This window comes from Serinus canaria, chromosome 2 (assembly GCF_022539315.1).
Source record: "Serinus canaria isolate serCan28SL12 chromosome 2, serCan2020, whole genome shotgun sequence".
In the NCBI taxonomy this organism is placed as follows: Eukaryota; Metazoa; Chordata; class Aves; order Passeriformes; family Fringillidae; genus Serinus; species Serinus canaria.
In genome coordinates this window covers 80,040,319-80,053,625 of record NC_066315.1, presented here as the reverse complement: position 1 = coordinate 80,053,625, position 13,307 = coordinate 80,040,319, and the positions used below count along the sequence as shown (strand labels likewise).

The 13,307-nt window shown below is 44.0% G+C and overlaps 1 protein-coding gene across 1 annotated transcript in view; it reads left to right on the top strand.

Moving 5' to 3' along the window:
* The first annotated feature begins 877 nt into the window (after positions 1 to 877).
* The window catches only part of ANKRD33B (ankyrin repeat domain 33B), a 44,290-nt gene continuing 31,860 nt past the window's right edge, over positions 878 to 13,307 (top strand). The window contains exon 1 of the mRNA XM_030239765.2: positions 878 to 1,312. Coding sequence (XP_030095625.1) covers positions 878 to 1,312 — 435 coding nt within the window. The remainder of the gene's footprint in view (positions 1,313 to 13,307) is intronic.

Here is a 13,307-nt window from a genome sequence, read left to right as displayed (position 1 = left end):
CAAAGCAGGAACTCAATTTATACATTCATTATTCCTCTCAACCTAATCTCCAAATGCTTTCCATAAAAAGTACGTGCCTGGTATCTCTACAGCTGGTAAAGCGTCAGGGCTGATTGAATGAATTACTTGCTTTTAGAGCTCTGATTCGAAGCACGGGGATTCTGTGCAGCCATTCCCCTTAGTTTCAGTGTTTATTTTAAAAGACGAATTCCTCACAGGACGGTTGTATTCCTGAAAAGTTTTGCGTACATCGCTGCAGCCGCGGCTCGGAACCACGCAGTTAGAGCTGAAGGACCAGCGGCAGGGGGGCCGCTCCCGCCTCTGCCCCCGCGGGCGGGCTCGCCGCGGGCCCCTGCGAGCCCAGGAGGCGGCGGAGCCCGGGGGCGCTCAGGGCGCTGCGGTCCCGCACCTGCAGCTCGGTGCCCGCAGGGAGCAGCCGCGGCAGCCTCCCGCTCCCCCCGCACGCCGCCCCGGCACCGCGCCCCGCTGCTAAACCCCAGCCCCAATCTCCTGACAGCGATGCTGAGCGGATTACGGGCCCGGAGTTTGACAACTGCCTGCGCTCCCCAGAGCCGCCCTGCCCGTCCGCAGCCTCTCATCGCTCCCCGCGGCGGCGGCAGCTCCCCCGGGCCGGGCCGGCGGCGGTGACCGGCCCCGCGGACCCTCCCCCGCAGGCGGCGGCATGCCCCGGCCCGGGGGGCGGCCGGGCTGCCGCGGGGCCACCCGCGGGAGGGGGCTGACACTTGCGTGAGGGGGCAGCGGTACCCGAGCCCGGCGAGGCAGAGCCGCGGCTGCCGGCGGGGCAGCGCTCGGCGGGCGGCGGCTGCCGGGCGCCCTGAGCGCCCCGCGGGGCCCGGCGCGGCCCCTGAGCCCCGGCATGGTGCTGCTGTCCGGGCACGGCGAGCAACTGCCCGGGGAGCGAGTCTGCCCCGCGCCCGCCGCCGCCAAGGAGATGCCCGGAGCCGAGGCGGAGAGCAGCCCCGAGCAGGGGGCGGCGGAGGCTGCCGCCGAGGAGCCGGACGAAGAGGAGGAAGAGGAGAAGGAGGTGGAGGAGGAGGATTGCGAGGAGTACGAGGACTTCTCCGAGCTGCCCGACACCTGCAGCATCGCCTCAGACGATTCCTTCTACCCTCCTAGGGGGCTGGACGACGACGACGAGGACATCTGGTCCCTGGAAGGGGACGAGCGCGACAGCCCCGAGGCGCTGAGCCTCTTCCGAGCCTGCTGCACTAACAACAGCATCGTGCTGAAGGCGCTCATCCGCCAGGGCCCCCAGGAAGAGGAGGTGCGGGAGGCCGACCGCAACCGCAGGGTGAGCATCCCGCGCCGCGCCCCCGCCGCCCCGGCAGCCCGGGCACCCCGCCCGGGGCAGGGCGGCTCGGCTGCCGCCGCCTCCGCCCCCAGAGCCGAGCCCAGCCGAGCCGAGCCGGGGGCAGCAGCCGTGCCGGGGCTGAATGACGCCCCTCCCGTTTCCTGGGATGCTGCTCTGCAGCCCCGCGGGGGACGGGACCCCAGGCAGCGAGGAGCAGAGAAAGGTGTGACAGTACGCCTTGCCAGTCCTGATTTTCCACCTTTGGCTAAGGAAGGGTCCGGTTTATGGGATGAGACAGAGGTCGAGATTCCGGTTTTCCCGCGAGCAGTTTTGAATTGAGTCTTGTTTTCCCTCTGTTTATTGGGGACGAGAGTGGCATCGCTGGTAATGGTTGTGTTCAGCATCAAAAAACCTTCCTCTTGTCTGGGCTGTTCATCCCCTGCAATACTTTATGATATTCACCTTGAAATTTTGAACTGATGGTAAATATTTTAAATTTTTTTTTTTATTTTTCTTTTTCCTTTAGCTCCCCCAAAAACATAAGTTTTTTCCTTGTTCCTAGACTGCCAAGCAGGGTTCAGGGTATTCCTGTGTTAAAATCAGCATTTTTCAGAGTTCCCCTTGTATTTATTTTGTTGCTGATAATCTATTTTTGGGGCTTGTATCACTACAAGTTTTGTGGCTCTGTTTTTTCCTGTTACTCAATTAATTGCAGAGACAGAAGTGTACTACTCTAAATCAGAAGGTGAAAACTTGGGAAAGGTTTTCTGGTTAATGAGTTTCTGGGACATTTGAACAGTAGTATTGAAGATTACTAATATTACTACAGTTTGTTTTAAACCGAAGAACTTATTTTGCATAAACAATCTGTGACTAATCCATGACAGCAGTGTTTTGAAAGGAAACCTATATTATTTTAATTGGGCAAGTAACTTGCACATTCTGGTAACATAAGTTGTCTTTGCATCAAAAAGAATGCCATGATTTGTGTTGGTTCTGTCTGGAGAGGGGCTTTTCTTGTGGCTTAGATATGCGTACTTCTAGGATTTTCCCTAAAAATATCTTTACTTCTTCTCCAAAGGATTGATTTTAATACAGATTTTCAGTGATCAGACTTATTGTAAATTTCTTAAAAGGACAAAAAGGTCATATTAACATGTCTGAGGGAGAAGCAACCTATGGAGTGAGGCTGGGAATGAGCAACACAGGACAGAAATAAATTGCATCAACTCTTCTGCCCAAGCCAGGATATGATGTGGTTATACTTTAGCTGGTAACATGTGAGATCCAATTGTACATTACAGGATATTTTGAATATCCTGCAGATACACCTATCCCATATATGAGGGCTGTGCCTGGGCTGGAGCCCAACCCCAGCCCTGCCACTGTGTGGGGTTTGGGCTCCAGCCTCTGCTGAGGTCCATTCATTCAGCATGTCTCAAGTGTGTGATGATGTGGCAGCTTTGCCAGCCCAGACACGTGGCATTATGGGCCAAGTGCCCCAGAGCTGTCCCTTCTGAAAAGGTGGCCTTCCTGCCCAAGAGAGGGGGAGAGGCTGCAGGAACTCTCCCTCTTGGGGCTGGGGTCCTGTAGACCTCAGCCAACAGGAATGACCAAGCTCAGCACAAGCATCAGCCCTCATCCTGCAGCTGCTCTTTTGGCAAAGGGGATCAGATCAGGGTTGTGAAAGCAGCAAATTCTCCTGTTTGGGCAGCCTTCTCTTCACCATCCTCCTCCCAAAAAGCAACTTGTTCTTTATCTCATCAGCTTCAGCGAAAAGAGATAAAATTTTAGTTTGAATCTAGAAGTTTATTTTCTTTGTTCATACTGTAAAATACCAAAACCCAACAAAACAAAACAAAAAGAACATCTACTTTGGCAAATATTCAATTTGACCTGAAATTAAAAATTGGCATAAAATTCTGGGTTTTTTTTGTGAATACAATGTAAAAAAGTTCTGGAATTCAGCACCTTGTGAAGCTGCAGGAATGATGTGGTAGACGTTAGTTCACTTTCTCTCTGCCTTCCTCACAGAAGAGCCCCAGTCACAGCAGAACAGAGCAGGACAGTTGGTCTTTTCCAGATGTAAATGGGGTGGGAGAAATCTTTTGACTAGGGTGCAGAAACTTTACAGGTAACCTGAGCAGGTGACTTCTGCTCAGGGATATCGAGGCAAATTCTCATTATTTTGCAAAGGAAAACCATCTTTTTCAGAGCACTTTACCTAATAAATGGAAGTTTCACTCAGGCCTTTTATCTCCCTTTCTGTGGACTTTTTCTTTGCATTTGAATTTCATTATAAAATCATTGGATGTTATCCATGAACAAGACAATTTTGCTGCCACAGAGTAAAGGAAAAAGTTACACATACCTGTTGTTCTCATGAAGATTTTTAGTTGCTGAAAGTAAAACTACTGTTGGCTTTCAGCATCTTCTTTTGCCAGGATAATGTTTATCTACAATGCTATCTTATATGCTTTTGTCAAAAAGCTCTATTTTTTTTTTCTTATTTAAAAATACTTTTTTACCTTTCTTTTTTAAACTTTTTTTCTTTTCTTTTTTCTCCCCACACTGTGAACAAATAAGCTAGACTTTTGTGTCTTCAAAGTTTTAATTTCTTTTCCATGAGACAAGGCAGAGAATGAAGAATAACTTCCTTTTTGAGAAATGGGGCGGTGAAGGGGAGGGCTGTCCATCTGAGGATATTAACTATTTTCACCATCCTGATCTGATAACCTCTGGTATGTAGGTACATTACAGTTTCATTTTCACAACTTCAAAATCAAGTTTTCTTCAAAACAGACAAAATAAGTAACAAGGTATTGTAGTAAGACAGCACCATATTTTGATTCTGAAAGTAAATAAAATCAGCTCACAAAATGTAACATGAAAAAAAATTCCAAATGCCCTAAACTGGGCACCATGAGCCTGCTTTGTTTTTAATTTGTTTTACCTTGTTCCTGAAGTGTAAGTGTATAAATGTGGGATGTAGAAGCAGTTCTCCAGGAAATGCTAGGATCCAGAGGTACCCTTACCTTTGTGCCAAAACACACCAATTGTCTCTTTAGAGTCAATTTGCCCAGCCTGGATAGTGCCTTTTTGTGTCATTTCTCCAGAAGCATATTTTCCCTATAGTCTGTTTGTGAGCTGCAGAACCTCCTGGCAGGCACAAGTTTTCATTAAATCCACCTTCCTGCAGTAAACCAGACTCCACAACATCTGATCTATTAGTCACCACATGTAGCCTGAAGATCTGTACCTTCCCTGTCTTGTTTTCATTACTGCCAAGATAAAGACAGTTTCTATATCATTGACTGCAGAGGATCCCCAGGTGGTTGATCCCCTCATCTTCTCCTGCTCTGCTGTCTGTCCATGGAATTCAGAAAGACTGGATTGGTGCTGCTCATTTCCTCTCCTTGCCAAACTAACACTGAAAATAACTATGACAGCATATAATATACTAATTGTACATTGTGCAGGGTGACCTCTCATTCTTCAGTGTTTATTTATCCTAGCAGTAAAGAGGGATTTTAAAATGGACAGGGGAAAATAAAATCATGGCTCTGGTGAAATTTCCTGACCTGATTGAGACCTTAGTAGCACCTGGCTAATGGTGCTGCTTTTCACCTTACCACATGGGGGCTGGTTCTCCTTCCTCAATAGCCAGATTTCTAAAATTTCCTTTATTTTATCTCATCATTTTAACATTACTTAATATCAAATTTTGCCTGGTGACCAGGATGATATATATATATATATATATATATATATATATATATATATATATATATATATACTTAGAAAGACAGAGTTTCAAAATCTGGTGTTACCTAACTGCAGAATACAAGCAAATTTAGAAATTTGCCATGACAATAGAGAAAGCACTAAGAGATGGGGGAGAGAGAAAAGAAGGCAAAGAATGTTTCCTTGCCAAATTGAAAATAATCACTGCAGTTGATCTGCAGAAAGGTTTTGTGCTGATCTTACATGTGGTATAGCCCATATTAGCAAGAATATTCTGTTGTAGTCTTTTTCAGTTTTTCTTTTTTTTTGGTTTGGTTTTTTTTTTTGTTTTTGTTTTTGTTTTTTGTTGTTGTTGTTGTTGCTCAGTGAGTCTTTTGTCCAGTTCCATAGTGAGCTATGGACAGAACTGTGGGAATGTTTCTCTGAATGCAGCCTAGGCTTCTTTGTGCACTGCACACTGTGAGGGGATGTTTTGGAATGGCATCACTCACCTGCTTTCCACACTGGATCCATGACAGTATCCAAGGCATCAGACCTGTCACATTGTTCTCCTTTCACAGTGGTGCAGGCTGCTCCTCAGGCTCTGTACTGCCACAGTGAAACTGCTTTGGGAAACTCACCCAACTTAGGGAGCATTACCCTTCAGAATTTTTCACAGAGCAATGCACAGTGAATCCTCCATGGAGCTGACACCTGAATTTGTCTTTGCCAAAGGGCTGGGCTTCTGAAATTGCAATTGGTTGTGAAGGACAGAGAGCCATTGGTTCAATTCCCCCTTTCTGGGTGAGGGAACTTTGTGTTGGATGATGCTTTTCTAAAAAGTCATGTACCACAAAAAGTGCCAGAGCTTGTGTAACACTCCATTAACTCATTTTACATATATATATATATATTTTTAATCTTCAGAATGCTAACTTGTAAAAATAAAAAATCAGGAGTCTAACATTTTCTGGTAAGGGATGAAGTTCCCCCATCACATGTTGCTTTTCAGTTTTCATGGCACATAGCTAACCCAAGTTAACCCATGTCAGAAAAAGGATTTTAAGAACATTATCTCCTACAGTGCTCAAAATTTTTTTTTCAGTATTATTTTCATAGGCAGCTTCAGTTCCTTCATATTATCTTATACAAGGCATTCTTGTGGAAAAAATTGTATTGAAACTTAACATCATGACACTAAACCATGACATGGATTTTTTTTGTGTGAAAGTAGTTTTTTTGTGTGAAAGTACTTTTAAAAAGACAACAAAAGTAATATAATTTAAATCCTTTAAAAAGTACAGAAATCCTCAAAAGCAGTAAAAAATGTCCCTGGAAATACATGTTTGTGCTTAAAAAGGAAGTGAGCAAAGTAAAGAATTATAGATGTCGAAAAAAGGGGGAATCCTTCAAATGCAATAATTACAGCTCAAGATTAGCCACCAGAAAGGAATAGATAAAGCATGGAAAATATGAAGTGAGCTGGCTAAGAGGGAATTTGGTGAGGTAACCAGAGCATGAACCAGGCTGATACAGGTAGGCACTCAGAGGCATTATCAGAAGAGCGTGGGCAGGTTCGCTGTCTGCCTCCTCTTGTCTGTACTCATCTGCAGAGTTAGGTGACTAATGCCTACGTAACCCTGGCACAAAAGATATCCTTTAAAATAACTTCACTGGAGAAAAAGCATGTGCTCAGAATGTAATTTCTACAGATTAAAGAGAACAATTAATAAAGGCCCTGAGTGTGTGCAGACATAAAGAATGGCAATGCAGGTCCTTAGTGTACTGAAGAAATGCATGGCCAGAGCAGGCTGTGTCCTCCATGGAGCTGACAGGTAAGATGACATAATTTGTACTTAGTGTCAAAAGCAGCATTAGCTAATAGATGTAGGTCCTACTGGAATCGACAAATACAGACTTGAAGACCAGATGAGAAAGTTGTACAAGTTTAATCTACTTTCAAGTGATAGTTTCCACTTCTAGAGAAACCAGATGAAGAGTAGCTTCCTTGAAGAATTTTGACAAATTGCTTAATGTGAAGTGTATGGAACAGGAGAGGTGTTTTTAGTCTGACAGTAGTACAGGAGTAAAGGTCACATCAATCTTCTGTTCTGCTTTAAGCAATGTTTCATGTTAGTGTCTTAAATCAAGTGTGTGGCTTGCAGGGCTCCTCAGAGATGCAGGGATGATCCTGGTTACCCATCTGAGCACAAGCTGACTGCAGATATTTAAAAATACAGCTGCATTTAAAATCCTGTGATAGCCTAACAAGACTGGTTGTCCTGGACAGCTTTCATCAGTAATTATGACAGACATATAATGTGTTTCTAGCATAACATGTCCGTAACACATGGAACTTTGGGATGCCTTACTGCCTTTTTCCTAGGAGAATAGCAGAGATTTATTTCAGAGTGCATAAAGTGACATTGATAATGCCTTCAACCCATTAGGAAATTCAAACTTATGTTCTCATGGAGGAATTGCTCAAGAAGGAATATTGGCACTAATTTCATTTTGTAAATCTTCCAAAGATTCCTCAGGGAAAATTTATTGAGGAATCATAGGAAGTTGAAGCAGAGTGCGCTGCTACAAAACACCTGATTGCTCCGAAAAAAATGGGTTCCTGTTGAGTTTCAGCAGCTTATAGGAGGTACTAGGCTTCAAGTCTGCTGGGAAAGGAAGTGGTCCAAAAGCCCCAATATTCCCAAATTCTTCAGCTCCAAGCTAAGTGCCAGTAAGGCAACAGTGGTACCTTGTTTTAACAAGGCTTTAGGTCTCAAGGCAAGGGCTCTGAGGAAGAAATAAAAAATGTTCCTGTCTCAGACACCAGGTTCAAAGCTGCCTGGTGGTGGAAGTGGTGATCTGGGCTGTGGCTCTTGGAGGCTCCCAAGTCAGTGCCGACGGATGGAAAGGCAGGGACAGGGATGTCAGCCCCTCATCAGGGAGTTCCGTTTTCAGAGGTGTGAGACTTGGTTGTCTTTTACTCAGTCTGACTTGTTGGGTTTCAGGAGACATTTTCAAAAGGGCTTTAAAGAGGCATTGATGCTCCCTTTTGTGTGTGGCACAGAACCTCTTGCCATCATCTTAATTTTAGTCACACACTCTTGTGTTTATGCTTGGGAGCATAAACTATGACAATAAGTTGAAAATAAAAAAAGTTGAACAAGGAGTACAAGCAATCAAAACATCTAATTGGATCTACTAATCAAGAAGAAATTGACAGAAAGATAGAACCCCCAAAGCCCCAAATACATTTTGGAAAATGTCACTGTGTGACAGAGACCAACAAAAATCAGGTGTTTTACTGTAATATTTCTGTATGTTGGTAGTACTTCAGCTTCACAGAGGAGTAGTAACTCTTGTATGACTTTACAGGTGTTGGTTACTTCCCACCAGAGGACCCGAATGTACATCAAGTTTATGGCAAATTACATTTCATTAAAACACATTTTTATTCCTCTAAAGAGAAGTGATGCATGGTCACCAACTAAAAACTAATGGTAGAGTTGCTAAGAACTGCGGGTAGATTTTTTAAAAATAGAATAGAAAATCTCTGGAGAATATGAAAGCAATGAAGAATTCCCAGAGGCCTTATTTGAGACAGGAATTCACCTTTCCTTTAATGTTTTCATAAATAAAGTTTCTCTCAGAAGATTACCCTTCTAAATTATTTTAAATATTGTGCCACATTGGTTTGAATTTACCTGTTTCTGACTGTTCTTTAATTAAATACACGAATGGAAACTCTCCAACCTGGGCTAGATATAATCCTGTATATAATCCTGATATAATCCTCAGTGAGTCACAAGAAGAAATAATCAAGTGCTGTAGGAAGAGGATTGTTGTTGCAGTGCCTGTGGTTGCACATCTGGCAGTGAATTAGCAATTCAAATTATATCCACTGTGGGAAAAACCCACTATGTGGAAATAGTTCCCATTTTTCAATTCTATTATTTTCTATCATGTCTGTTAAATTCCATGGGGAGCAATTTGAAAGCAGGATGATGCAAAATGGGAATGACTCACGGTTGGGCTTTTGTTGGTTCACACGTTTCGGATGTACAGTGTTCCGAGACTGATCCTGTAATATCCTCTCACATATGAGGATTGGGGATTTTTTTTTCTTTTGCCTCTCAGTACATGAGCCCTCATCTTTGGGACAGCTTGTGGGTAGACAGACCAACTGCTGGCAGCAAGAGATGCTGCCAGCAGCCACCGGAGCTCAGAACTCATGGAGAAGTTTTGAGGTTTTGTTTCTATTACTGTAGGAGGGAAGCTTATGCAGAATCCTTTGTTATTAGTTTTCTGAAGTTCAAAAGTAGCCGATAATGGGACATATTCAATCTGTTCATAAAAAGAGCCTTTCAGGCAGTATTTGGCTTCTTTTTTTCTTTTTTCTTCTTTACAAAACCTAGATATCTTGCTATTTGGAGCTAATAGTAAGAAGGCTCAGCTCAACTGTTTAGCATTTGATTGAGAAACACAGGAAGGGTACCCATGTATTCATAAAAGTGTCTTTAAGTGTGGATGAAAGGAAAAGGAAGACTTTCTTTGAAAGTTGGTGTGGTACTTCTGTGTATCTGCAAGTATCATATGAGTTTGATAAAGGATCCAAGAGAAGACAGAGTCAAAGCTCAGCTCCACAAAGGAAATAATTTAAAATACTTTTCTTTCTGCAGAGTTTTCTACAGATTTTCTATAAAAAGAATGACTTGTTAGACATAATAACAAGTCATTAAAATAATAACTTGTTAGACAAAGAATGTAGGATAACGTATATTGGCCAGTTCTGCAAAATGAAATATCACAAGTATTAGTGAAATACCACAAACACTAATGAAATATAAGTGTTTAGACTTAAAACACTGATGAAATATAAGAGCCCTTCTGAGCTAGTAAAAAGTATAAACATAGTAGAGGAGTTTTCTGGTTACACTGAGACAAGCTGTAAATGCCTGGAAGCATGGAACAACACCATCCAGAGGAAACCTGTTTCTGGGAAGAAAACCTGTTTTCCCTGCTATCCTACAGGCACTTTGCAGGCTCACTGCTGTGTTAGGTGAGTCCTGTCTGCAGGGAAAACTGGACAGCACAACCATATCAGAGACACTGCTCTGCCATACTGCTTCAGCAGAGCTGCCAGCCTCGAATAAAACACACAGGGCTCCTGGAGGAACAGCCTGGCCAGTGGTTTCAGGGGGGAGTGAAACCATTCATGGCTGACAGGGCAGAAAAACACTTAATTTCAAGGTCTCTGGGAACAGAGTGAAAGCCCCTTTCCTTTACCCCAGGGACAGGTTCAAGGTCCCAGGCAGAGAGTGTCCCACAGCCTGCAAGCAGTGGCTGAGTGAAAGGCTCAGGTGGTTCTGGGATCCCCCATTCACCTCCTGCCATCACCAGCCAGTGGGACAGAGGCCAAGCTGTGCTGAGTCCTGCTGTCATTTCTGTGGGGTGGGACTGAACCTTCCTTGCCACCTATTTATGGCTGTGCTCTCTTTTGTTTTACTGCACTGATGCTGTAGGGTCTGCAGGAATTTTAGAGTCCAGAAAATTCTTCCTCTTGTCAGGATGCAACAAGGGTGCTCCAAGTGTGAAGATAGCCATGAGCAGAACTGCCTGTGGAATAGGAACTGGAACTGAGTACTTGGTACATGCCAATCTTTTTAGTTCCTTACTTGAATTAAAATAGTGTGTTTATTGAAGTCAGATCTCTCAGTGCATTTACAGTACTTCATAAAAGTTCCCAGGGAGTGATCCTTTACATATATGTGGATATATTAAGCAAATATTGAAATTTTGAATACTCAAGTCAAACATTTTAGAAGCAGTAAGTTTCTAAAGCAGCTGAAAGGAGATTGTGGTAGGGTGGAGGTCATCTTTCTCCCAAATAACAAGTGACGGGACAAGGGGAAATGGCCTCAGGTTGTGCCAGGGGAGGTTCAGGTTGGGTACTAAGAAAAATTTATTCACCAAAACAGTGGTTAAAAGGGGAATCTGTGTGAGGAGCTGCAGAAGTCACTTTGTTTTTTCAGCCTAGAGAAGGGGAGACTGAGGGGAGACCTCATTGCATTTACAACTTCTTTGTTAGAGGAAGAGGAGAGGCGGGCAGTGATCTCTGCTCTCTGGTGACAGTGACAGGACCCAGAGAATGGCCTGAAGCTGAGTCAGGGGAGGTTTAGGTTGGATATTAGAAAAGGTTTTTCACCCAGAGGGTGTTTGGGCACTGGGACAGGCTCCCCAGGGCAGTGGTCACATCACCAAGTCTTACAGTGTTCAAGAAACATTTGGACAGGCGTCTGAGGCACAAGGTGTGATTCTTGGGCTGACCTGCCTAGGGCCAGGAGTTGGACTTTATGATCCTGATGGGCCCCTTCCAACCCAGCTTATTCTGTGTGTTTCTGTGTCATTCTGTGATTAAGTGTTGGAAAAGGTTGTTCAGGGAAGCGGTGCAGTCACCATGCCTGCAAATGTTGAATAATGAGTGGGTGTGGCACTTCACAGTGTGGCTTAGTGAGCATGGTGGCATTCCATTGAAGGCTGGATTTGATGATCTTGGAGGCCTTTTCCAGCCTTACTGATTCTATTCTTCTGATAGCAGCAGCCCAGAATCAAAAAAAAAAAAAAAAAAAAAAAAAAGAGAGAGAGATGGTGAAAATATTTCAACCTTATTTTTTTCTTTCTGTGGGGGTTTTTAGCTTGACCTAGTTTATGCTTGTTACAGTCAGCACAGCTGATTTCTGAGCAGAGGCTCCATTCACAGATGGGTGCAGGCAGAGCTGAGGTATTCAGGTACACATCTATGGCAATGTTCACAGATCACAAATGCATTTACCATCCTCTCAGGATCTGAAGTCAAATGAGGGGAAAAAAAGCTCAACCTGGAGGTTTCAAGTAAAGTAATGCTGGTTCCCAGGGCTTCTCATATCTCAGGTCCATCACTCTCTTTTCTGCTGTTGCTAAAATTATGAAACCCATCCCAGCTATCAGGTGTCAGCAAAAAGTGCTGTGATATCTCTTTGGAGCTTCAGTACCTGATGTTAGATCAGTAGGAGCTCCCTCCTGCAGTGGATACACAGAGAGTAACCATGGGGAGAAAGAGATCAACACTGCCAATAAATGTCATAAATATGTGTGATATGGGTGAAGATATCACAGAGAGGAAGGGTTTTAAAAATTACAGGGGTTCCTTTAGTGTCAGTGGAAAGAAAGAGTGAGTCCAGGGCAGGCCATGGCAGTGCAGGAGCAGGAGCAGGGTGCCCAGGGCACAGGCACTGAACCCGCCGGGACGCTCTTGCCCCGCAGCTTCCAGCTCAGGTGCCAGCTGCTGTGTCTGCTGGAGCAGGGGATCATACCCTGCCTTACCTGCTCACCAGGCCACCTTCACAGATACTAACTAGTTATGTGCAAAGCCCACTTTGTCCACCTGCTCTGCATTCGTTCCTGAGGTACATCTCCCCAGCAGAGTGAGCTGAGGGCTGGTGGCTTCAGGCTGGACTGCTTAGAGGGCAACACAGACATTCTCTTTGAACACTGCACAAGCTGGGTGTGCAGAGCAGCACAGTTCACAGTCTTGTAATGAGTATCCCTGGTGAGCTAGCCTACTGTCATTTATCTGTCGGTCTGCAGAGTATGAAAATTTAGGTCAAATAAATCCAAATTCATGCTTTGAGAATTTATAAAAATAAATTAATTGTTTTGAGAATTAAAAAAAAAAAAAAAAGTGCTGGTTTTTCTGTAATGTAAAATAGTGAATGTAATTGCAGTTGTAAGTTTAATGTGTATATTGGCCCTTTTTTCTGTTTACTCCCTGCCATCCACAAAACATATTCCTCTGGGGAAGAGGTTTTTAAAATAGTGCTTCGTTACCCTGTTTAGATTTTGAGAACTTGCCTAAAAATACTGTATTTTCCTCTTTCTCATGTAATTTCTATTTCTAGTACAGTGACTTCATCAGTTGTGATTTATTACTAAATTGTTAGTGTGTATCATAAAGGAACTAAGAACCAGAGCAAAGCCTGTACAGTTTGGCAGCTTATCAGCCACAGGGGAAAGGGCAAGTGAGCATTGTTCATGGATGTAAACCCTTACAAAAACATTCAAGTGTTGTCAGCATTGCTCTCACAAACTTGCTTCTCTTCCCAGAGCTGTGTCCTGCTATTTCCTTTCAGATTTTAAGTTCCCTAGGGAGTGCATCTGGAATGATTCTACTTCATTACTGGTGGTACTGCAACCAGTAATATTCCAAAATACATGATTTTGGAATATTTCTACC